The sequence below is a fragment of the Oncorhynchus keta genome, chromosome 10 (genome assembly GCF_023373465.1).
Source record: "Oncorhynchus keta strain PuntledgeMale-10-30-2019 chromosome 10, Oket_V2, whole genome shotgun sequence".
In the NCBI taxonomy this organism is placed as follows: domain Eukaryota; kingdom Metazoa; phylum Chordata; class Actinopteri; order Salmoniformes; family Salmonidae; genus Oncorhynchus; species Oncorhynchus keta.
Genome location: NC_068430.1, coordinates 6680765 through 6706882, shown reverse-complemented (window position 1 = coordinate 6706882; position 26118 = coordinate 6680765). Strand labels below are relative to the sequence as shown.

The following is a 26118-nucleotide window of genomic DNA, read 5'->3' as shown; positions in this document are numbered from 1 at the left end:
TGTCGGGTTGACTGTCTGGGGAATTGAGAGACAGGTTAAGCAAGCACTCACTCACACTGCGTCGCCGCGCGCTTGTCCTAGTAACCTTCTTTTCGTTCCTGTTTCTACTCGTCTGGCTGTTCTTCAGTGGGCTCACTCTGCCAAGTTAGCTGGCCACCCCGGCGTTCGGGGTACGCTTGCTTCTATTCGCCAGCGGTTTTGGTGGCCTACTCAGGAGCGTGACACGCGCCGTTTCGTGGCTGCTTGTTCGGACTGCGCGCAGACTAAGTCTGGTAACTCTCCTCCTGCCGGTCGTCTCAGACCGCTTCCCATTCCTTCTCGACCATGGTCTCACATCGCCTTAGACTTCATTACCGGTCTGCCTTCGTCTGCGGGGAAGACTGTGATTCTTACGGTTGTCGATAGGTTCTCTAAGGCGGCACATTTCATTCCCCTCGCTAAGCTTCCTTCCGCTAAGGAGACGGCACAAATCATCATTGAGAATGTGTTCAGAATTCATGGCCTCCCGTTAGACGCCGTTTCAGACAGAGGTCCGCAATTCACGTCACAGTTTTGGAGGGAGTTCTGTCGTTTGATTGGTGCTTCCGTCAGTCTCTCTTCCGGTTTTCATCCCCAGTCTAACGGTCAAGCAGAAAGGGCCAATCAGACGATTGGTCGCATATTACGCAGCCTTTCTTTTAGAAACCCTGCGTCTTGGGCAGAACAGCTCCCCTGGGCAGAGTACGCTCACAACTCGCTTCCTTCGTCTGCTACCGGGCTATCTCCGTTTCAGAGTAGTCTGGGGTACCAGCCTCCTCTGTTCTCGTCCCAGCTCGCCGAGTCCAGCGTTCCCTCCGCTCAGGCGTTTGTCCAACGTTGTGAGCGCACCTGGAGGAGGGTCAGGTCTGCACTTTGCCGTTACAGGGCGCAGACTGTGAGAGCCGCCAATAAACGTAGGATTAAGAGTCCTAGGTATTGTCGCGGCCAGAGAGTGTGGCTTTCCACTCGTAACCTTCCCCTTACGACAGCTTCTCGCAAGTTGACTCCGCGGTTCATTGGTCCGTTCCGTGTCTCCCAGGTCGTCAATCCTGTCGCTGTGCGACTGCTTCTTCCGCGACATCTTCGTCGCGTCCACCCTGTCTTCCATGTCTCCTGTGTCAAGCCCTTTCTTCGCGCCCCCTTCGTCTTCCCCCCCCCCGTCCTTGTCGAGGGCGCACCTATTTACAAGGTACGGAAGATCATGGACATGCGTTCTCGGGGACGTGGTCACCAGTACTTAGTGGATTGGGAGGGTTACGGTCCTGAGGAGAGGAGTTGGGTTCCATCTCGGGACGTGCTGGACCGTTCGTTGATTGATGATTTCCTCCGTTGCCGCCAGGGTTCCTCCTCGAGTGCGCCAGGAGGCGCTCGGTGAGTGGGGGGGTACTGTCATGTTTTATCATTGGTTATCATGTCTTGTCTCTTTGCTTTCCCTTCTGTTCGTTTCCCCCTGCTGGTCTTATTAGGTTCGTTCCCTTTTTCTATCCCTCTCTCTCCCCCTCCCTCTCTCTCTTCTCTCTATCGTTCCGTTCCTGCTCCCAGCTGTTCCTCATTCTCCTAACTCACTCATTTACTCTTTTCACACCTGTCCCCTATTTTTGCCCTCTGATTAGAGCCCTATTTCTCCCCTTGTTTTCCGCTTCTGTCCTTGTCGGATCCTTGTATGATGTTCGCAGTTCTGTGTCCTTGTCTCGCCCTGTCGTGTTTTACCGTCTTCAGATGCTGCGTGTGAGCAGGTGTCTAGGTCTGCTACGGCCGGTGCCTTCCCGAAGCAACCTGCAGTCTATGCTCGAGTCTCCAGTCAGTCCTTTCTACTGACGAGTGGATTTCAGTTTTCCTGTTTTGTTTTCACCTTGATAATTTCCAGGATTATCACTTTTGTCAAATACTGGAATAAAGACTCTGTTTTGTTAAGTCGCTTTTGGGTCCTCATTCACCCGCATAACACAGACAGACAGACAGACAGAGCCAACCCAGGAAGAGAACAGAGATGTGTTTGTAGAGCAGACAGACAGACAGACAGACAGACAGACAGACAGACAGACAGAGCCAACCCAGGAAGAGAACAGAGATGTGTTTGTAGAGCAGACAGGCAGACAGACAGACAGACACCAGGAAGAGAACAGAGATGTGTTTGTAGAGCTGACAGACAGACAGACAGACACCAGGAAGAGAACCGAGATGTTTGTAGAGCTGACAGACAGACAGACAGACACCAGGAAGAGAACAGAGATGTGTTTGTAGAGCTGACAGACAGACAGACAGACAGACAGACAGACAGAGCCACACCAGGAAGAGAACAGAGATGTGTATGAGTTTGAATCAGTGATAGAAGCCATGCCAGCTGTAAAGGTGTGTCCTTATCTAACGACAAGCCTCTGTGACTCTGCATAAAGAAAGCCACAGCCTGGAAAGTGTGTTTTGGGAATAAGGAATAGCCTAAACCTCTGTCTTGGTGATGCTTTCTGCCATGTAGCTGTGACCTCACTGTCCTGGTCAAAGAGGAGCCAGACTTACTTATCTACAGTAACTGCAAGGCTCTGTGACTCAGCATTTAGAAAGCCATGGCTAGGATGGGAAATGTATTTTGAGAACACTTATTTTAGTAATGCTTTATTTCACAGCCCGACGTAAGCTGATACCTAGTAATGGATGGAAATCTCTCCTTTCTTCTCTCTCTCTCTATCTTTCCTTCTTTCCTTCCTTTCCTCTTTCTTTCTCTCTCTCTCTCTGTCTCTATCTCTGTCCCCCATTCTCTCTATCTCTCTCTGTCCCCCTTCTCTCTCTCTCTCTCTCTCTCTCTCTCTCTCTCTCTCTCTCTCTGTCCCCCTTCTCTCTCTCTGCCCCCCTTCTCTCTCTCTCTCTCTCTCCCTGTCTCTCTCTCTCTCTCTCTCTCTGTCCCCTTCTCTCTCTCTCTCTCTCTCTCTCTCTCTCTCTCTCTCTCTCTCTCTCTCTCTCTCTCTCTCTCTCTGTCCCCCTTCTCTCTCTCTGTCTCTCTCTCTGTCTCTCTCTGTCTGTCTTACTCTCTCTCTCTCTCTGTCCCCCTGTCTCTCTCTCTCTCTCTCTCTCTCTCTCTCTCTCCCCTTCTCTCTCTCTCTCTCTCTCTCTCTCTCTCTCTCTCTCTCTGTCCCCCTGTCTCTCTCTTCTCTCTCTCTCTCTCTCTCTCTCTCTCTCTCTCTCTCTCTCTCTCTCTCTCTCTCTCCCCCTCTCTCTCTCTCTCTCTCTCTCTCTCTCTCTCTCTCTCTCTCTCTCTCTCTCTCTCTCTCTCTCTCTCTCTCTCTCTCTCTGTCCCCCTTCTCTCTCTCTGTCTCTCTCTCTGTCTCTCTCTGTCTGTCTTACTCTCTCTGTCTCTCTGTCCCCTTCTCTCTCTCTCTCTCTCTCTCTCTCTCTTACTCTCTGTCTCTCTCTGTCTGTCTTACTCTCTCTCTCTCTCTGTCCCCCTCTCTCTCTCTCTCTCTGTCCCCCTCTCTCTCTCTCTCTCTCTCTCTCTCTCTCTCTTCTCTCTTTCATTCTCTTCTCTCTTTCCTTCTCTCTCTATCTTTCCTTCTCTCTCTCTCTTCTCTCTTTCATTCTCTTCTCTCTTTCCTTCTCTCTCTATCTTTCCTTCTCTTTCCTTCCTTTCCTCTTCTCTTTCCTTCCTTTTCTCTTTCTTTCCTTCTCTCTTTCCTTCCTTTCCTCTTCTCTTTCCTTTATTTTTCTCTTTCTTTCCTTCTCTCTCTTTCCAGGCTCCACACTATTTTTCCTACTGCCATGTGATGCCCTGCTGAGTGATGGACCACCCACCTTGCTGTCCACCTCCCAGCCCTCTCCTCTGTCCCTCATGGACCTGGACCAAGATGTGGAGGAGCAGCCGGAGAGGATGACCGGTACATTAGAGTAGTGGACCAGCAACCAAAGGGTCGCTGGTTCAAATCCTATGCCCGACAGGGAAATCTATTGGGGGCACAGTCATCATCATCCTAGAGCAAGGCATTTCATCCCCAAAATACTCCAGGGAGTGTTTGTGGACAATAAAGTAAATAAGTCTTCTTCTTCTCTGTAGTTCCAGGCAGCCCCACCACAGTACCAGGCCTAACCTCCCAGGGACAGGAGTCCTCGGGGTTATTCAATGACGACAACAAGCCTCTGCAGTCCTCTGTTCACCTCTGGGATGATGTCAGAGACCAAGTCAACATCACTGGTCTAGACAGGAAGTCCCTCAGAGGTACGTAGACTATGTATATGACAGTGGTATGTCCTTTCTGTCTGACATCAGAGTTCCCCTGCTATATCTTGTCCACTCTTTCGTGATAATCAAATCAAATTTATTTATATAGCCCTTCGTACATCAGCTGATATCTCAAAGTGCTGTACAGAAACCCAGCCTAAAACCCCAAACAGCAAGCAATGCAGGTGTAGAAGCACGGTGGCTAGGAAAAACTCCCTAGAAAGGACAAAACCTAGGAAGAAACCTAGAGAAACCAGAACCAGGCTCTGAGGGGTGGCCAGTCCTCTTCTGGCTGTGCCGGGTGGAGAGGAACCAGGCTATGTGGGGTGGCCAGTCCTCTTCTGGCTGTGCCGGGTGGAGATTATAACAGAACATGGCCAAGATGTTCAAATGTTCATAAATGACCAGCATGGTCGTATAATAATAAGGCAGAACAGTTGAAACTGGAGCAGCAGCACGGTCAGGTGGACTGGGGACAGCAAGGAGTCATCATGTCAGGTAGTCCTGGGGCATGGTCCTAGGGCTCAGGTCCTCCGAGAGAGAGAAAGAAAGAGAGAATTAGAGAGAGCATATGTGGGGTGGCCAGTCCTCTTCTGGCTGTGCTGGGTGGAGATTATAACAGAACATGGCCAAGATGTTAAAATGTTCATAAATGACAAGTATGGTCGAATAATAATAAGGCAGAACAGTTGAAACTGGAGCAGCAGCACGGCTAGGTGGACTGGGGACAGCAAGAAGTCATCATCAGGTAGTCCTGGGGCATGGTCCTAGGGCTCAGGTCCTCCGAGAGAGAGAAAGAAAGAGAGAAGGAGAGAATTAGAGAACGCACACTTAGATTCACACAGGACACCGAATAGGACAGGAGAAGTACTCCAGATATAACAAACTGATAAACGAATAAACTACTGCAGCATAAATACTGGAGGCTGAGACACGAGGGGTCAGGAGACACTGTGGCCCCATCCGAGGACACCCCCGGACAGGGCCAAACAGGAAGGATATAACCCCACCCACTTTGCCAAAGCACAGCCCCCACACCACTAGAGGGACATCTTCAACCACCAACTTACCATCCTGAGACAAGGCTGAGTATAGCCCACAAAGATCTCCGCCATGGCACAACCCAAGGGGGGGCGCCAACCCAGACAGGATGACCCCATCAGTGAATCAACCCACTCAGGTGACGCACCCCTTCCAGGGACGGCATGAGAGAGCCCCAGTAAGCCAGTGACTCAGCCCCTGTAATAGGGTTAGAGGCAGAGAATCCCAGTGGAAAGAGGGGAACCGGCCAGGCAGAGACGGCAAGGGCAGTTTGTTGCTCCAGAGCCTTTCCGTTCACCTTCCCACTCCTGGGCCAGACTACACTCAATCATATGACCCACTGAAGAGATGAGTCTTCAGTAAAGACTTAAAGGTTGAGACCGAGTTTGCACCTCTGACATAGGAGAAAGCCCTGCCTCCAGCTGTTTGCTTAGAAATTCTAGGGACAATTAGGAGGCCTGCGTCTTGTGACCGTAGCGTACGTGTAGGTATGTACGGCAGGACCAAATCAGAGAGATAGGTAGGAGCAAGCCCATGTAATGCTTTGTAGGTTAGCAGTAAAACCTTGAAATCAGCCCTTGCTTTGACAGGAAGCCAGTGTAGAGAGGCTAGCACTGGAGTAATATGATCAAATGTTTTGGTTCTAGTCAGGATTCTAGCAGCCGTATTTAGCACTAACTGAAGTTTATTTAGTGCTTTATCCAGGTAGCCGGAAAGTAGAGCATTGCAGTAGTCTAACCTAGAAGTGACAAAAGCATGGATTAATTTTTGGACAGAAAGTTTCTGATTTTTGCAATGTTACGTAGATGGAAAAAAGCTGTCCCTGAAATGGTCTTGATACGTTCTTCAAAAGAGAGATCAGGGTCCAGAGTAACGCCGAGGTCCTTCACAGTTTTATTTGAGACGACTGTACAACCATTAAGATTAATTGTCAGATTCAACAGAAGATCTCTTTGTTTCTTGGGACATAGAACAAGCATCTCTGTTTTGTCCGAGTTTAAAAGTAGAAAGTTTGCAGCCATCCACTTCCTTATGTCTGAAACACATGCTTCTAGCAAGGGCAATTTTGGGGCTTCACCATGTTTCATTGAAATGTACAGCTGTGTGTCATCCGCATAGCAGTGAAAGTTAACATTATGTTTTCGAATAACATCCCCAAGAGGTAAAATATATAGTGAAAACAGTGTAGTGGTCCTAAAACGGAAACCTTGAGGAACACTGAAATTTACAGTTGATTTGTCAGAGGACAAACCATTCACAGAGACAAACTGATATCTTTCCGACAGATAAGATCTAAACCAGGCCAGAACTTGTCCGTGTAGACCAATTTGGGTTTCCAATCTCTCCAAAAGAATGTGGTGATCGATGGTATCAAAAGCAGCACTAAGGTCTAGGAGCATGAGGACAGATGCAGAGCCTCGGTCCGATGCCATTAAAATGTAATTTACCACCTTCACAAGTGCCGTCTCAGTGCTATGATGGGGTCTGAAACCAGACTGAAGCATTTCGTATACATTGTGAGAAGAGGACAGGGATGATCTTAGAGTGAATATATGGCAGCAGGTAATATGTCCCAATCAGCAGCACTCGATGCTCACCACCACTCACACTATATAAGTTAAGATGATATTGCTGAGATGGGTGTATTTATTCCCATAACTGTTTATTGTGGTGGGCTGGGTACAGGCTGGGTACAGGCTGGGTAAAGGCTGGGTAAAGGCTAGGTACAGGCTGGGCACAGGCTGGGTACAGGCTGGGTAAAGGCTGGGTAAAGGCTGGGTAAAGGCTGGGTAAAGGCTGGGTACAGGCTGGGTAAAGGCTGGGTAAAGGCTGGGTACAGGCTGGGTACAGGCTGGGTACAGGCTAGGTACAGGCTGGGTACAGGCTGGGTACAGGCTAGGTACAGGCTGGGTACAGGCTGGGTACAGGCTGGGTACTGCAGAATTATTTTACATTATGTCTGCACTGAGAGAAAGTTGAGTTGAGTATGATTCCTTGAGTTGAGTTGAGTATGATTTCTTGAGTTGAGTATGATTTGTTGAGTATGATTCCTTGAGTTGAGTTGAGTATGATTCCTTGAGTTGAGTTGAGTATGATTCCTTGCATTACGCAGAAGAACGGGGATGGGGATATGTTTCACTGCGGTACCAGTGTGGCAGACGATTTCTTAGAAGCGTCCGGATTAGTCTCCCGCTCCTTGAAAGCAGCAGCTCTAGTCTCTAGCTCGATGCGGATGTTGCCTGTAATCCATGGCTTCTGGTTGGGATATGTACGTACGGTCACTGTGGAGAACGACGTCATCGATGCACATATTGATGAAGCCGATGACTGAGTAATAGTCCTATCAGTCAATAACAGGAGACAGCACCTTAGGCTGCTGCCCTATATACATTGACTTGAAATCACTAGTCACTTTAATAATGTTTACATACATGTATTACTCATCTCATATGTGTTTACTGTATTCTACACGATTCTACTGTATCTTTGTCTATGCCGCTCTGACATTGCTCGTCCATAAATGTATATATTCTTAATTACATTCCTTTACTTAGATTTGTGTGCATTAGGTATATGTTGTGAAATTGTTAGATATTACTGCACTGTCAAAACACAAGCATTTCGTTACAACCACAATAACATCTGCAAAACCTGTGTATGTGACCAATAAAAATGGATTTGATTTATTGTCCGGGAAATCGGTTCTATATGAACATCATATTTCAGTGTGACTGTATTGGGGGTGCCTCCCAGTCTATTGTAAATCAAGCAACACAAGGGATTTACAATCTGTTTGTGTTGTGGATAATACATCTGTCCCAGTCACACATATTTCACAACACAGAGTTAAGGAGCGTTCCTGAGTTCATTATAATAAATCATAGGTTATGACCTGTGTGTACTAGTAAATACCAGGTCATCTCTGTACTGTAAAGTCAAGTACTACCATTCCTTCTTGTTCGTCTCAGGTTACAGTCAGACCCTCTCCCAGACCTCCACCTCTCCTATGGAGGAACCCAGACAGGGGAACCACACCTCTCCCTTCAAGGATGCGGTGGAGAGGCAGGAGCGGGAGCTATGGGAGATGGAGAGAGAGTCCAGTGGCCTCCCCCTGGAGGCTGGCTACGGCCAGAACCATAGCCTGCCTACCACCACCTCCAACACCACCACATCCAACACCACCACCTCCAACACCACCACCACCCCCACCTCCAACACCCCCACCACCCCTGCTGCTGACCCTCTGGTTCCTGTAGACTCAACCACCTTAGACCCACAATACGTCCCAGTGTACGGGGGTTCACAATCAACTCCTGAAGACACAGTGGAGGTAGAGGTAGCAGATGAGGAAGAGGAGGAGGAGAGGGAGAGTTCCACCCCTGAGCCTGATGCCTCCACCTCCAGACCAACCCTCCCAGAGGTGGGTGTCTTCCCCAGCCTTGGGCCTCTCCAGTCGGACAACACCCATACAGAAGACCAGGAGGAGGTGGTGGAAGAGGAAGAGGAGGCAGTGGTCCTTGGAAGACCTAGGAATGACTCGGGAAGAGCAGGGAGAGGAGGGGACATCTCTCCCCTGACCACAGCCCCCTTGGCGTCTCTGGCGCCCACGGTCGACGTCACGGAGGATTCAGCGGTCCGTCTGGAGGACGAGGAGATGTTCGCTGAGAAGGAGATCCAGGAGGAGGAGAGGAGGCAGGAGGAGGAGAGGAGGCAGGAGGAGGAAAAGAAGCATGATGAGGAGGAGCAGGAGGTCAGGCATGGAGGAAAAGAGCTGTTAACAGAGGCAGAGCTCCTCCGTGGTGCACACTTCTCACAGGAGATACAGCAGGTTCAGTAGTATGTCTAATCTATAATGTAGTGGAGGAGGTGGTTCAGTAGTATGTCTAATCTATAATGTAGTAGAGGAGGTGGTTCAGTAGTATGTCTAATCTATAATGTAGTGGAGGAGGTGGTTCAGCAGTATGTCTAATCTATAATGTAGTAGAGGAGGTGGTTCAGTAGTATGTCTAATCTATAATGTAGTGGAGGAGGTGGTTCAGTAGTATGTCTAATCTATAATCTATAATGTAGTAGAGGAGGTGGTTCAGTAGTATGTCTAATCTATAATGTTAGTATGGAGGAGGTGGTTCAGTAGTATGTCTAATCTATAATGTAGTGGAGGAGGTGGTTCAGTAGTATGTCTAATCTATAGTAGTATCTATAATGTAGTAGAGGAGGTGGTTCAGTAGTATGTCTAATCTATAATGTAGTAGAGGTGATGGTTCAGTAGTATGTCTAATCAAAAATGTAGTAGAGGAGGTGGTTCAGTAGTATGTCTAATCTATAATGTATCTGAGGTGGTTCAGTAGTATGTCTAATCTATAATGTCTAATCTATATGTGGAGGAGGTGGTTCAGTAGTATGTCTAATCTATAATGTAGTGGAGGAGGTGGTTCAGTAGTATGTCTAATCTATAATGTATCTGAGGTGGTTCAGTAGTATGTCTAATCTATAATGTAGTGGAGGTGATGGTTCAGTAGTATGTCTAATCTATAATGTAGTAGAGGAGGTGGTTCAGTAGTATGTCTAATCTATAATGTAGTAGAGGAGGTGGTTCAGTAGTATGTCTAATCTATAATGTAGTAGAGGAGGTGGTTCAGTAGTATGTCTAATCTATAATGTAGTGGAGGAGGTGGTTCAGTAGTATGTCTAATCTATAATGTAGTGGAGGAGGTGGTTCAGTAGTATGTCTAATCTATAATGTAGTGGAGGAGGTGGTTCAGTAGTATGTCTAATCTATAATGTAGTAGAGGAGGTGGTTCAGTAGTATGTCTAATCTATAATGTAGTAGAGGAGGTGGTTCAGTAGTATGTCTAATCTATAATGTAGTAGAGGAGGTGGTTCAGTAGTATGTCTAAATCTATAATGTAGTATGTCTAATCTATAATGTAGTGATGGTTCAGTAGTATGTCTAATCTAATCAAAAATGTAGTAGAGGAGGTGGTTCAGTAGTATGTCTAATCTATAATGTATCTGAGGTGGTTCAGTAGTATCTATAATGTAGTAGAGGAGGTGGTTCAGTAGTATGTCTAATCTATAATGTATCTGAGGTGGTTCAGTAGTATGTCTAATCTGAGGTGGTTCAGTAGTATGTCTAATCTATAATGTAGTGGAGGAGGTGGTTCAGTAGTATGTCTAATCTATAATGTATCTGAGGTGGTTCAGTAGTATGTCTAATCTATATAATGTTCAGTGGAGGTGATGGTTCAGTAGTATGTCTAATCTATAATGTAGTAGAGGAGGTGGTTCAGTAGTATGTCTAATCTATAATGTAGTCTAATCTATAATGTAGGAGGTGGTTCAGTAGTATGTCTAATCTATAATGTAGTAGAGGAGGTGGTTCAGTAGTATGTCTAATCTATAATGTAGTGGAGGAGGTGGTTCAGTAGTATGTCTAATCTATAATGTAGTAGAGGAGGTGGTTCAGTAGTATGTCTAATCTATAATGTAGTAGAGGAGGTGGTTCAGTAGTATGTCTAATCTATAATGTAGTAGAGGAGGTGGTTCAGTAGTATGTCTAATCTATAATATAGTAGAGGAGGTGGTTCAGAAGTATGTCTAATCTATAATGTAGCGGAGGAGGTGGTGGTTCAGTAGTATGTCTAATCTATAATGTAGTAGAGGAGGTGGTTCAGTAGTATGTCTAATCTATAATGTAGTGGAGGAGGTGGTTCAGTAGTATGTCTAATCTATAATGTAGTAGAGGTGATGGTTCAGTAGTATGTCTAATATATAATGTAGTAGAGGAGGTGGTTCAGTAGTATGTCTAATCTATAATGTAGTAGTGGAGGTGATGGTTCAGTAGTATGTCTAATCTATAATGTAGTAGAGGAGGTGGTTCAGTAGTATGTCTAATCTATAATGTATTTGATGGTTCAGTAGCATGTCTAATCAGGTGGTTAGTATGTCTAATCTATAATGTAGTAGTGGAGGTGATGGTTCAGTAGTATGTCTAATCTATAATGTAGTAGAGGAGGTGGTTCAGTAGTATGTCTAATCTATAATGTAGTGGAGGAGGTGGTTCAGTAGTATGTCTAATCTATAATGTAGTGGAGGAGGTGGTTCAGTAGTATGTCTAATCTATAATGTAGTAGAGGAGGTGGTTCAGTAGTATGTCTAATCTATAATGTAGTAGAGGAGGTGGTTCAGTAGTATGTCTAATCTATAATGTAGTAGAGGAGGTGGTTCAGTAGTATGTCTAATCTATAATGTAGTAGAGGTGATGGTTCAGTAGTATGTCTAATCAAAAATGTAGTGGAGGAGGTGGTTCAGTAGTATGTCTAATCTATAATGTATCTGAGGTGGTTCAGTAGTATCTATAATGTAGTAGAGGAGGTGGTTCAGTAGTATGTCTAATCTATAATGTATCTGAGGTGGTTCAGTAGTATGTCTAATCTATAATGTAGCGGAGGAGGTGGTTCAGTAGTATGTCTAATCTATAATGTAGTGGAGGAGGTGGTTCAGTAGTATGTCTAATCTATAATGTATCTGAGGTGGTTCAGTAGTATGTCTAATCTATAATGTAGTAGAGGAGATGGTTCAGTAGTATGTCTAATCTATAATGTAGTAGAGGAGGTGGTTCAGTAGTATGTCTAATCTATAATGTATCTGAGGTGGTTCAGTAGTATGTCTAATCTATAATGTATCTGAGGTGGTTCAGTAGTATGTCTAATCTATAACGTAGTGGAGGAGGTGGTTCAGTAGTATGTCTAATCTATAATGTATCTGAGGTGGTTCAGTAGTATGTCTAATCTATAATGTATCTGAGGTGGTTCAGTAGTATGTCTAATCTATAACGTAGTGGAGGAGGTGGTTCAGTAGTATGTCTAATCTATAATGTATCTGAGGTGGTTCAGTAGTATGTCTAATCTATAATGTAGTGGAGGTGATGGTTCAGTAGTATGTCTAATCTATAATGTGGTAGAGGAGGTGGTTCAGTAGTATGTCTAATCTATAATGTAGTGGAGGAGGTGGTTCAGTAGTATGTCTAATCTATAATGTAGTGGAGGAGGTGGTTCAGTAGTATGTCTAATCTATAATGTAGTAGAGGAGGTGGTTCAGTAGTATGTCTAATCTATAATGTAGTGGAGGAGTTGGTTCAGTAGTATGTCTCATCTTTAATGTAGTAGAGGTGGTGGTTCAGTAGAATGTCTAATCTATAATGTAGTGGAGGTTGTTCAGTAATATGTCTAATCTATAATGTAGTAGAGGAGTTGGTTCAGTAGTATGTCTAATCTATAATGTAGTGGAGGTTGTTCAGTAGTATGTCTAATCTATAATGTAGTAGAGGAGGTGGTTCAGTAGTATGTCTAATCTATAATGTAGTAGAGGAGGTGGTTCAGTAGTATCTATAATGTAGTTGAGGAGGTGGTTCAGTAGTATGTCTAATCTATAATGTAGTGGAGGAGTTGGTTCAGTAGTATGTCTAATCTATAATGTAGTAGAGGTGGTGGTTCAGTAGTATGTCTAATCTATAATGTAGTGGAGGTTGTTCAGTAATATGTCTAATCTATAATGTAGTAGAGGAGGTGGTTCAGTAGTATGTCTAATCTATAATGTATCTGAGGTGGTTCAGTAGTATCTATAATGTAGTAGAGGAGGTGGTTCAGTAGTATGTCTAATCTATAATGTATCTGAGGTGGTTCAGTAGTATGTCTAATCTATAATGTAGCGGAGGAGGTGGTTCAGTAGTATGTCTAATCTATAATGTAGTGGAGGAGGTGGTTCAGTAGTATGTCTAATCTATAATGTATCTGAGGTGGTTCAGTAGTATGTCTAATCTATAATGTAGTAGAGGAGATGGTTCAGTAGTATGTCTAATCTATAATGTAGTAGAGGAGGTGGTTCAGTAGTATGTCTAATCTATAATGTATCTGAGGTGGTTCAGTAGTATGTCTAATCTATAATGTATCTGAGGTGGTTCAGTAGTATGTCTAATCTATAATGTATCTGAGGTGGTTCAGTAGTATGTCTAATCTATAACGTAGTGGAGGAGGTGGTTCAGTAGTATGTCTAATCTATAATGTATCTGAGGTGGTTCAGTAGTATGTCTAATCTATAATGTATCTGAGGTGGTTCAGTAGTATGTCTAATCTATAATGTAGTGGAGGAGGTGGTTCAGTAGTATGTCTAATCTATAATGTATCTGAGGTGGTTCAGTAGTATGTCTAATCTATAATGTAGTGGAGGTGATGGTTCAGTAGTATGTCTAATCTATAATGTAGTAGAGGAGGTGGTTCAGTAGTATGTCTAATCTATAATGTAGTAGAGGAGGTGGTTCAGTAGTATGTCTAATCTATAATGTAGTAGAGGAGGTGGTTCAGTAGTATGTCTAATCTATAATGTAGTGGAGGAGGTGGTTCAGTAGTATGTCTAATCTATAATGTAGTAGAGGAGGTGGTTCAGTAGTATGTCTAATCTATAATGTAGTAGAGGTGGTTCAGTAGTATGTCTAATCTATAATGTAGTAGAGGAGGTGGTTCAGTAGTATGTCTAATCTATAATATAGTAGAGGAGGTGGTTCAGAAGTATGTCTAATCTATAATGTAGCGGAGGAGGTGGTGGTTCAGTAGTATGTCTAATCTATAATGTAGTAGAGGAGGTGGTTCAGTAGTATGTCTAATCTATAATGTAGTGGAGGAGGTGGTTCAGTAGTATGTCTAATCTATAATGTAGTAGAGGTGATGGTTCAGTAGTATGTCTAATATATAATGTAGTAGAGGAGGTGGTTCAGTAGTATGTCTAATCTATAATGTATTTGAGGTGGTTCAGTAGTATGTCTAATCTATAATGTAGTAGAGGAGATGGTTCAGTAGCATGTCTAATCTATAATGTAGTGGAGGAGGTGGTTCAGTAGTATGTCTAATCTATAATGTAGTAGTGGAGGTGATGGTTCAGTAGTATGTCTAATCTATAATGTAGTAGAGGTGGTTCAGTAGTATGTCTAATCTATAATGTAGTAGAGGAGGTGATTCAGTAGTATGTCTAATCTATAATGTAGTAGAGGAGATGGTTCAGTAGCATGTCTAATCTATAATGTAGTGGAGGAGGTGGTTCAGTAGTATGTCTAATCTATAATGTAGTGGAGGAGGTGGTTCAGTAGTATGTCTAATCTATAATGTAGTAGAGGAGGTGGTTCAGTAGTATGTCTAATCTATAATGTAGTGGAGGAGTTGGTTCAGTAGTATGTCTAATCTTTAATGTAGTAGAGGTGGTGGTTCAGTAGAATGTCTAATTTATAATGTAGTGGAGGTTGTTCAGTAATATGTCTAATCTATAATGTAGTAGAGGAGTTGGTTCAGTAGTATGTCTAATCTATAATGTAGTGGAGGTTGTTCAGTAGTATGTCTAATCTATAATGTAGTGGAGGTTGTTCAGTAGTATGTCTAATCTATAATGTAGTAGAGGAGGTGGTTCAGTAGTATGTCTAATCTATAATGTAGTAGAGGAGGTGGTTCAGTAGTATCTATAATGTAGTTGAGGAGGTGGTTCAGTAGTATGTCTAATCTATAATGTAGTGGAGGAGTTGGTTCAGTAGTATGTCTAATCTATAATGTAGTAGAGGTGGTGGTTCAGTAGTATGTCTAATCTATAATGTAGTGGAGGTTGTTCAGTAATATGTCTAATCTATAATGTAGTAGAGGAGTTGGTTCAGTAGTATGTCTAATCTATAATGTAGTGGAGGTTGTTCAGTAGTATGTCTAATCTATAATGTAGTAGAGGAGGTGGTTCAGTAGTATCTATAATGTAGTAGTGGAGGTGTCTAATCTATAATGTAGTAGAGGAGGTGGTTCAGTAGTATGTCTAATCTATAATGTAGTGGAGGAGGTGGTTCAGTAGTATGTCTAATCTATAATGTAGTAGAGGAGGTGGTTCAGTAGTATGTCTAATCTATAATGTAGTAGTGGAGGTGGTTCAGTAGTATGTCTAATCTATAATGTAGTAGAGGAGGTGGTTCAGTAGTATGTCTAATCTATAATGTAGTAGAGGAGGTGGTTCAGTAGTATGTCTAATCTATAATGTAGTAGAGGAGGTGGTTCAGTAGTATGTCTAATCTATAATGTAGTAGAGGAGGTGGTTCAGTAGTATGTCTAATCTATAATGTAGTAGAGGAGGTGTTTCAGTAAACTATGAGGAGTAGCCTTTCCTTGAAGACTTGTTAGCCCCCTGAGGTAATGACCAAACTTCAGTTTGGCGTTCTTTTGGCACACATGAGACGACCGGTCACACTATGGTACTGTGTATCACTCAGCCCCATATATTTTGACGTTTTTGATTGGTTTGCCAGCCTCTTACTAACTCGCTTTCACCTCCTCTCTTAATGTAACCACCAGGTGATCTGTGTGGACTGGAGCGATCTGGCTGGGAAGGGGTACGTCATCCTCAACATGTCAGACAACGTTGACTGTGTGAGTAATCACATCGTAAACATATTTTTTAGACCGTAATATTGCAGCACTGTAATTGCTGATGTTTCTTAGAATCATTCGTTGGGAAAAGTTCTGATTTCGTACATTTGTAATTGAATCAACAGGGCATGATGGGATGCCATTAGATGGTATCCTGGTTAAACCAGCCTGAACACTTGCGTAACTATAGTGAGTGTAACGTACAGTCTGGTCTAACCAGGCTAAAGATCCAGACAGCTCCATTGTTGTCCTTCACTGTGAGGCAACCAGGAGCCCTTTCACTGTGAGGAAACCCAGGAGCCCTTTCACTGTGAGGCAACCCAGGAGCCCTTTCACTGTGAGGCAACCCAGGAGCCCTTTCACTGTGAGGCAACCCAGGAGCCATTTCACTGTGAGGCAACCCAGGAGCCCTTTCACTGTGAGGAAACCCAGGAGCCCTTTCACTGTGAGGAATCCCAGGAGCCCTTTCACTGTGAGGAAACCCAGGAGCCCTTTCACTGTGAGGCAACCCAGGAGCCATTTCACTGTGAGGCAACCAGGAGCCCTTTCACTGTGAGGAAACCCAGGAGCCCTTTCACTGTGAGGAAACACAGGAGCCCTTTCACTGTGAGGAAACCCAGGAGCCCTTTCACTGTGAGGCAACCAGGAGCCCTTTCACTGTGAGGAAACCCAGGAGCCCTTTCACTGTGAGGAAACACAGGAGCCCTTTCACTGTGAGGAAACCCAGGAGCCCTTTCACTGTGAGGCAACCCAGGAGCCCTTTCACTGTGAGGCAACCCAGGAGCCATTTCACTGTGAGGCAACCAGGAGCCCTTTCACTGTGAGGAAACCCAGGAGCCCTTTCACTGTGAGGCAACCCAGGAGCCATTTCACTGTGAGGCAACCAGGAGCCCTTTCACTGTGAGGAAACACAGGAGCCCTTTCACTGTGAGGAAACACAGGAGCCCTTTCACTATGCGGAAACACAGGAGCCCTTTCACTGTGAGGAAACCCAGGAGCCCTTTCACTGTGAGGAAACCCAGGAGCCCTTTCACTGTGAGGAAACCCAGGAGCCCTTTCACTGTGAGGAAACCCAGGAGCCCTTTCACTGTGAGGAAACCCAGGAGCCCTTTCACTGTGAGGCAACCCAGGAGCCCTTTCACTGTGAGACAACCAGGAGCCCTTTCACTGTGAGGCAACCCAGGAGCCCTTTCACTGTGAGGAAACCCAGGAGCCCTTTCACTGTGAGGAAACCCAGGAGCCCTTTCACTGTGAGGAAACCCAGGAGCCCTTTCACTGTGAGACAACCAGGAGCCCTTTCACTGTGAGGAAACCCAGGAGCCCTTTCACTGTGAGGAAACCCAGGAGCCCTTTCACTGTGAGGAAACCCAGGAGCCCTTTCACTGTGAGGAAACCCAGGAGCCCTTTCACTGTGAGGAAACCCAGGAGCCCTTTCACTGTGAGGAAACCCAGGAGCCCTTTCACTGTGAGACAACCAGGAGCCCTTTCACTGTGAGGAAACCCAGGAGCCCTTTCACTGTGAGGAAACCCAGGAGCCCTTTCACTGTGAGGAAACCCAGGAGCCCTTTCACTGTGAGGAAACCCAGGAGCCTTTTCTTTCCTCTGACAGTCGGTTTACAACATTCTCCTCACCCCCTCCTCTCCACCCTCCACCCACCCTCACCCCCTCCTTTCCACCCTCACCCCCTTTCCCCTCTCCCCAGTCACCGGTTTACCCCCATCCATCTCATTCTCCTCACCCCCTCCTCTCCACCCTCCACCCTCACCCCCTCCTTTCCACCCTCCACCCCCTCACCCCCTCCTCTCCACCCCCCACCCTCATCCCCTCATCCCCCTCCCCTCCATCCCTCCACCCCCACCCTCCACTCCTCATCCCCCTCCCTCCACCCTCACCCCCTCCATCCCCCACCCTCAACCCCTCATCCCCCTCCCCTCCACCCTCCACCCCTCCACCCTCCACCCTCCCCCTCCCTCTCCACCCCCCACCCTCAACCCCTCATCCCCCTCCTCTCCCCCCACCCCTCTCCATCCCCCACCCTCAACCCCTCACCCCCTCCCCCTCCCTCCACCCTCCCCCTCCTCTCCACCCCCACCCCCCTTCTCCATCCTGTTTTGTCTGTAATATCTTTTTTGCTGTGTCGGACCCCAGTAAGACTAGATGTGTCGGACCCCAGTAAGACTAGATGTGTCGAACCCCAGTAAGACCGTACCCCAGTAAGACTAGATGTGTCGGACCCCAGTAAGACTAGATGTGTCAGACCCCAGTAAGACTAGATGTGTCGAACCCCAGTAAGACTAGATGTGTCGGACCCCAGTAAGACTAGATGTGTCGGACCCCAGTAAGACTAGATGTGTCGGACCCCAGTAAGACTAGATGTGTCGAACCCCAGTAAGACTAGATGTGTCGGACCCCAGTAAGACCGGACCCCAGTAAGACTAGATGTGTTGAACCCCAGTAAGACTAGACCCGAACCCCCCGGATCCCAGTAAGATAAGATGTGTTGAACCCTCAGTAAGACTAGATGTGTCGGACCCCAGTAAGACTAGATGTGTCGGACCCCAGTAAGACCCCTCGGACCCCAGTAAGACTAGATGTGTCCCCAGTAAGACCGGACCCCAGTAAGACCCCGGACCCCAGTAAGACCCCCCAGTAAGACTAGATGTGTCGGACCCCCCTAGATGTGTCGGACCCCAGTAAGACTAGATGTGTCGGACCCCAGTCAGACTAGATGTGTCGGACCCCAGTAAGACTAGATGTGTCGGACCCCAGTAAGACTAGATGTGTCGGACCCCAGTAAGACTAGATGTGTCGGACCCCAGTAAGACTAGATGTGTCGGACCCCAGTAAGACTAGATGTGTCGGACCCCAGTAAGACTAGCCCCCGGACCCCAGTAAGACTAGATGTGTCGGACCCCAGTAAGACTAGATGTGTCGGACCCCAGTAAGACTTGTCGGACCCCAGTAAGACTAGATGTCGGACCCCAGTAAGACTAGATGTGTCGGACCCCAGTAAGACTAGATGTGTCGGACCCCAGTAAGACCGGACCCCAGTAAGACTAGATGTGTCGGACCCCAGTAAGACTAGCTGTGTCGGACCCCAGTAAGACTAGATGTGTCGGACCCCAGTAAGACTAGCCCAGTAAGACTAGATGTCGGACCCCAGTAAGACTAGCTGTGTCGGACCCCAGTAAGACTAGATGTGTCGGACCCCAGTAAGACTAGATGTGTCGGACCCCAGTAAGACTAGATGTGTCAAAGCCCAGTAAGACTAGATGTGTCGGACCCCAGTAAGACTAGATGTGTCGGACCCCAGTAAGACTAGATGTGTCGGACCCCAGTAAGACTAGATGTGTCGGACCCCAGTAAGACTAGAGATAAGACTAGATGTGTCGGACCCCAGTAAGACTAGATGTGTCGGACCCCAGTCAGACTAGATGTGTCGGATCCCAGTAAGACTAGATGTGTTGAACCCCAGTAAGACTAGATGTGTCGGACCCCAGTAAGACTAGATGTGTCGGACCCCAGTAAGACTAGATGTGTCGGACCCCAGTAAGACTAGATGTGTCGGACCCCAGTAAGACTAGATGTGTCGGACCCCAGTAAGACTAGATGTGTCGGACCCCAGTAAGACTAGATGTGTCGAACCCCAGTAAGACTAGATGTGTCGGACCCCAGTAAGACTAGATGTGTCGGACCCCAGTAAGACTAGATGTGTCGGACCCCAGTAAGACTAGATGTGTCGGACCCCAGTAAGACTAGATGTGTCGGACCCCAGTAAGACTAGATGTGTCGGACCCCAGTAAGACTAGATGTGTCGGACCCCAGTAAGACTAGATGTGTCGGACCCCAGTAAGACTAGATGTCGGACTAGACTGTGTCGGACCCCAGTAAGACTAGAGTAAGACTAGATGTCGGACCCCAGTAAGTCGGACCCCAGTAAGACTAGATGTGTCGGACCCCAGTAAGACTAGATGTGTCGGACCCCAGTAAGACTAGCTGTGTCGGACCCCAGTAAGACTAGATGTGTCGGACCCCAGTAAGACTAGATGTGTCGAACCCCAGTAAGACTAGCTGTTGCCATTGGAGTCGGCTAATGGGGATCCTAATAAATCTAAATCTAATCCTCTCCATCCCCCCCAAATCATCCCCCTCCGTCACCCAAGAGTCCCTCCATCACCATGGAAACAACAGAAAGCCGTGCAATTATAATCAATGTGACCTTTTTGGTTGTCACGCCAACCGCTACAGAGTAATCACAAGTACCCAGCAGGGAGGAAGACAGAAACGCTCCGATCCACAAAACAGCAGCACATCAAAGGAGCATGATTAGTTCAACGACATAGTTGGCAGGCAGATTTATTCCGTACAGCATGAGTCATCACCACACAACCACAGAATACCATTTTGTATGTTAAACAGTTGCATATTTTGTACGTGTGTTTATTTCTACCTTGTCCTCTTGTCCTTGTTTCAGCTGGATCCTCTATACAACTAACTACAGCACAAACCAAATCGATCTGACAACAACCAGGTCACCTGATGCCCCTTTGTGTTTTTTTCACCGTTAACCTCTGACCTCTCCTGTTGTGTTTATGTTCAGGATGAGTTCCGTGTGGAGAGTAGAGAGCGGCTCTTGGAGCTGCTCGAGACAACCTTCTCTAACTAACTAACTTTGCCCTAACCCTGTGACATCTCTGTCTCCTGTTCAGGATGAGTTCCGTGTGGAGAGTGGAGAGCGGCTCTTGGAGCTGCTAGAGACAACCTTCTCTAGGAAGATGAACAGTCCTCAGGGCTCCTGGCTCATCTCTCTCTCTAAACCCACCAGACAGGACCACCAGCTGCTCGTCACGCTGACCAACGAACACGGTACCAGATACATCAGAGAGCTGGGGCCCAGAGAGCTGGGGCCCAGAGAGCTGGGGCCCAGAGAGCTGGGGCCCAGAGAGCTGGGGCCCAGAGAGCTGGGGCCCAGAGAGCTGGGGCCCACTTTCTCATTGCAGTCAAGCTCTCAAACCGAGGTTTCATAGAAATACTGTGAAATATGTGATCCCGAGCCAAACTTCGTCAAATGATATGAAGACGTAGATGTCTCCAACACTGTATTCTCATGCGGTTGCTCACTCGTGTGCTATTTAGTAACATTTGTTTGTGTGATTTCTGACTGTCTTTTAGGAGTTATTGCCACCAAGGATATGTTGTCAATGTTAGGCGAAATCAGGAGAGGTTTACACGAGGTAAGATCCTTCTGTTTCTATGTAAGGTTGTAAATGGGTCGGCCTGGTCTCCGTCCGAAGTATAAACGGATTCTGTCTGAATGAAACTGAACTGTTCAGTGTGTCTGGTTCCAGATTGGTATCCAGAACTACAGCAGCGCTAACACCTGTCACTCCAGGCCCAGTCAGACTCGCAGTGACTACGGGAAGCTGTTTGTGGTCCTGGTGATCATAGGTTCTGTTTGTGTGGTCATCATCGCCTCTGGTCTCATCTATATCTTCTGGCAGAGACGCCTGCCTAAAATCAAGACTATGGTAGGTGTAGATTTACTGTAGATTTACTTACTGTAGATTTACTTACTGTAGATTTACTGTAGATTTACTGTAGATTTACTTACTGTAGATTTACTGTAGATTTACTTACTGTAGATTTACTGTAGATTTACTTACTGTAGAGTTACTGTAGATTTACTTACTGTAGATTTACTATAGATTTACTTACTGTAGATTTACTGTAGATTTACTTACTGTAGATTTACTGTAAGGCACTTTGACAATGTTGTTGTAAAAAAAAGGGCTAAATGAATAACATTGAATTGATTGATTCATTGATTGATAAATAGTATTGATTGATTGATTGTTATTATTTGATAAATGGTATTGATTGATTGATTGATTGATAAATGGTATTGATTGATACATTATATTGATTCATTGATTCATTGGTTGATTGATACATGGTATTGATTGATTCATTGATTGATTCATTCATTGATTGATCAATTTTATCTATCGATTAATTGATTGATAAATGGTATTGATTGATTCATTGTTTGATCAATAGTATTGATTGATTGATTGATTCATTGATTGATTGATAAATAGTATTGATTGATTGATTGAGTGATTGATTGATTGATTGACTCATTGATTGATCAATAGCTTTATGACTGTATGGCTGAATTATTATGGTGTGTTTGTTACTCTTCAGTTATTTCATTTCTTGTAAATGTATTATTATTGTTTTTCTTTTTAGCCTCCTTCCAATTTCGTGGTATTAATTTGGTAGTTACAGTCTTGTCCCATCGCTGCAACTCCCGTACGGACTCAGGAGAGGCGAAGGTCGAGAGCCATGCGTCCTCCGAAACACGACCCTGCCAAGCCGCACTGCTCCTTGACACAATGCCCACTTAACCCGGAAGCCAGCCGCACCAATGTGTCGGAGGAAACACCGTACACCTGGTGACCGTATCAGTGTGCACTGCCCCCGGCCCGCCACAGGAGTCGCTAGTGCCGGCCAAACCCTCCCCTACCCGGACGACACTGGGCCAATTGTGCGCCGCCCCATGGGTCTCCTGGTCGCGGCTGGCTGTGACAGAGCCTGGACTCGAACCTAGAATCTCTAGTGGCACAGCTAGCACTGCAATGCCTTAGACCACTGTACCACTCAGGAGTCCCACGCTCAATTATTTCAAACGTTATGTTTCAAACGTTATGTAAAAACTTCTCCTCTTTCTTTTCCTTTCCCTCCCAAGACTCGAGGCGAGGAATTCCATTTTGTGGAGAATGGCTGCCATGACAACCCTACCCTGGATGTGACGAGTGACGGGGGGCGGCAGCCAGATATACAGGAGAAGAAACATCGCCACGCCAACGGACTGACGGCTGGGTCTGGGGGGGAGGGAGGGAGTAGTGGCTGGCAGGTCCTGGTCAACAAACCTGGAGTGAAGGAAGAGGATAATATGGAAGAGGATACACACCTTTAGTAGAGAGAAGAAGAGTGGAAGAGGATACACACCTTTAGTAGAGAGAAGAAGAGTGGAAGAGGATACACACCTTTAGTAGAGAGAAGAAGAGTGGAAGAGGATACACACCTTTAGTAGAGAGAAGAAGAGTGGAAGAGGATACACACATTTAGTAGAGAGAAGAAGAGTGGAAGAGAAGGTAGCCTGGATCCAGATCTGTTTGTGCTGTCTTCCCAACTTCTATGGTCACTGTCACATTTGGCGTGGCACGACAGCACAAACAGATCTGGGAGTCGGACGAGGCTAGAAAAGAGAACTCATGATGAAGACGAAAAACATCAGTGTTGTGAAACTAGTGAATGCATCGGCTGGCAAATTATACAGAGCAAAAATATAAACGCAACATGTAAAGTGTTGGTCCCATGTTTCATGAGCTGAAATAAAGATCCCAGAAATGTTCCATATGCACAAAAAAGCTTATTTTCCTTAAATTTTGTGCACAAATTTGTTTATAGTCCTGCTAGTGAGCATTTCTCCTTTGACAAGATAATCCATCCACCTGACAGGTGTGGCATATCAAGAAGCTGATGAAACAGCATTAAATCAGCATTGGATCATTAAACAGGTGCAGCTTGTGCTGGGGGACAATAAAAGGCCACTCTAAACCAGAGCTCTTGCCAGAGAATTGAATGTTCATTTCTCTACCATAAGCCACCGTCAACGTCGTTTTAGAGAATTTGTCAGAATGTCCATCCGGCCTGACAACCGCAGACCACGTGTAACCACGCCAGCCCAGGACCTCCACATCCGGCTTCTTCACCTGCGGGATCGTCTGAGACCAGCTCCCCGGACAGCTGATGAAACTGAGGAGTATTTCTGTCTGTAATAAAGCCCTTTTGTGAGGAAAAACTCAATCTTATTGGCTGGGCCTGGCTCCCCAGTGGGTGGGCCTATGCCCTCCCAGGCCCAACCATGGCTACACCCCTGCCCAGTCATGTGAAATCCATAGATTAGGGCCTAATTAATTCATTTCAATTGACTGATTTCCTTATATGAACTGTAACTCAGTAAAATCGTTGAAATTGTTGCATGTTGCGTTTATATATATATTTTTTGTGTTCAGTACAGAAAGACAAAGTATAGTAATCAGAAGTCACTTAAACAACTTATTAAAGCTACTTAGACGTTTTATCAATTGACTATGATTATATGATATGGACTTGATTATCTACTCTGCTTTCCTTTTTTTTGTTGTCAACTAAGCATGATTCACATCTATTACTTTACACTGTACAGCTACAGGGACTTTTCAGAATAATGAAACATTGAAGCGAATAGAGGCATTATCCCTCTGTTACGTGTATAATCGTAGTTGAACTACTGAAGTTATTAGAATATTGCATTTAGTTTAACATGTTTGAATGTTAAAACGCTTTGTGCTATTGTTTTATTATGTAAAGTTGGAATGCCATCTCTGTATCTGATCTGTTCACACTGATCGTAGTTCAAAGTCACACAATCATTTGGAAGCATCCATTATACCCAGCCTCCTTTACAATCAAGACTGAGTTAGCCAAATATCTAGCTTGGTTGCCTGATCTGAATGCTTTAGCAAGTCATCTTTGGTTGCTGTGGCACGGTAACAAACCAGGGATTGGCTGAAACACAATCACCTCTGGTAACCAGGCTGCAAAACAACAGAGGCTGTCATGGTAACAAACCAGGGATTGGCTAAAGCACAATCACCTCTGGTAACCAGGCTGCAAAACAACAGAGGCTGTCATGGTAACAAACAAGGGATTGGCTGAAGCACAATCACCTCTGGTAACCAGGCTGCAAAACAACAGAGGCTGTCATGGTAACAAACAAGGGATTGGCTAAAGCACAATCACCTCTGGTAACCAGGCTGCAAAACAACAGAGGCTGTCATGGTAACAAACAAGGGATTGGCTAAAGCACAATCAACTCTGGTAACCAGGCTGCAAAACAACTGAGGCTGTCATGGTAACAAACAAGAGATTGGCTGAAACACAATCACCTCTGGTAACCAGGCTGCAAAACAACTGAGGCTGTCATGGTAACAAACAAGGGATTGGCTAAAGCACAATCACCTCTGGTAACCAGGCTGCAAAACAACAGAGGCTGTCATGGTAACAAACAAGGGATTGGCTAAAGCACAATCACCTCTGGTAACCAGGCTGCAAAACAACAGAGGCTGTCATGGTAACAAACAAGGGATTGGCTAAAGCACAATCTCCTCTGGTAACCAGGCTGCAAAACAACAGAGGCTGTCATGGTAACAAACAAGGGATTGGCTAAAGCACAATCACCTCTGGTAACCAGGCTGCAAAACAACTGAGGCTGTCATGGTAACAAACAAGGGATTGGCTGAAACACAATCACCTCTGGTAACCAGGCTGCAAAACAACAGAAGCTTTCATGGTAACAAACAAGGGATTGGCTAAAGCACAATCACCTCTGGTAACCAGGCTGCAAAACAACAGAGGCTGTCATGGTAACAAACAAGGGATTGGCTAAAGCACAATCACATCTGGTAACCAGGCTGCAAAACAACAGAGGCTGTCATGGTAACAAACAAGGGATTGGCTAAAGCACAATCACCTCTGGTAACCAGGCTGCAAAACAACTGAGGCTGTCATAGTAACAAACAAGGGATTGGCTGAAACACAATCACCTCTGGTAACCAGGCTGCAAAACAACAGAGGCTGTCATGGTAACAAACAAGGGATTGGCTAAAGCACAATCACCTCTGGTAACCAGGCTGCAAAACAACAGAGGCTGTCATGGTAACAAACAAGGGATTGGCTAAAGCACAATCACCTCTGGTAACCAGGCTGCAAAACAACAGAGGCTGTCATGGTAACAAACAAGGGATTGGCTAAAGCACAATCACATCTGGTAACCAGGCTGCAAAACAACAGAGGCTGTCATGGTAACAAACAAGGGATTGGCTAAAGCACAATCACCTCTGGTAACCAGGCTGCAAAACAACAGAGGCTGTCATGGTAACAAACAAGGGATTGGCTAAAGCACAATCACCTCTGGTAACCAGGCTGCAAAACAACAGAGGCTGTCATGGTAACAAACAAGGGATTGGCTAAAGCACAATCACCTCTGGTAACCAGGCTGCAAAACAACAGAGGCTGTCATGGTAACAAACAAGGGATTGGCTAAAGCACAATCACCTCTGGTAACCAGGCTGCAAAACAACTGAGGCTGTCATGGTAACAAACAAGGGATTGGCTGAAACACAATCACCTCTGGTAACCAGGCTGCAAAACAACAGAGGCTGTCATGGTAACAAACAAGGGATTGGCTAAAGCACAATCACCTCTGGTAACCAGGCTGCAAAACAACAGAGGCTGTCATGGTAACAAACAAGGGATTGGCTAAAGCACAATCACCTCTGGTAACCAGGCTGCAA

At 45.7% G+C, this 26118-nt stretch overlaps 1 protein-coding gene and 1 long non-coding RNA gene across 24 annotated transcripts in view; one reads left to right on the top strand and one right to left on the bottom strand.

Annotated features, from left to right (window-relative positions):
- LOC118389437 (podocalyxin-like protein 2) overlaps positions 1-22604 on the top strand; it is a gene marked incomplete at its 3' end in the record, with an annotated part of 40229 nt that extends 17625 nt beyond the window's left edge. The window contains exons 2-9 of the mRNA XM_052528615.1: positions 3744-3884; positions 4061-4222; positions 8236-9095; positions 15640-15714; positions 20425-20581; positions 20888-20949; positions 21064-21243; positions 22464-22604. Coding sequence (XP_052384575.1) covers positions 3744-3884; positions 4061-4222; positions 8236-9095; positions 15640-15714; positions 20425-20581; positions 20888-20949; positions 21064-21243; positions 22464-22604 — 1778 coding nt within the window. The remainder of the gene's footprint in view (positions 1-3743; positions 3885-4060; positions 4223-8235; positions 9096-15639; positions 15715-20424; positions 20582-20887; positions 20950-21063; positions 21244-22463) is intronic.
- A 1206-nt stretch (positions 22605-23810) lies between these two features.
- Positions 23811-26100, bottom strand: LOC127932054 (uncharacterized). Of its 23 annotated transcripts, none has more exons than XR_008143794.1 (8): positions 25953-26100; positions 25661-25879; positions 25369-25514; positions 25150-25295; positions 25004-25076; positions 24712-24857; positions 24420-24638; positions 23811-24346 (listed from the first exon to the last, which is right to left on the bottom strand). It is a non-coding gene; the product is annotated as an uncharacterized LOC127932054 (long non-coding RNA). The 23 variants fall into 23 exon arrangements; XR_008143796.1 differs by having other exon boundaries at positions 24712-24784; XR_008143786.1 differs by lacking the exon at positions 24712-24857 and having other exon boundaries at positions 24420-24711; positions 24858-25076.
- Positions 26101-26118: the final 18 nt, after the last annotated feature.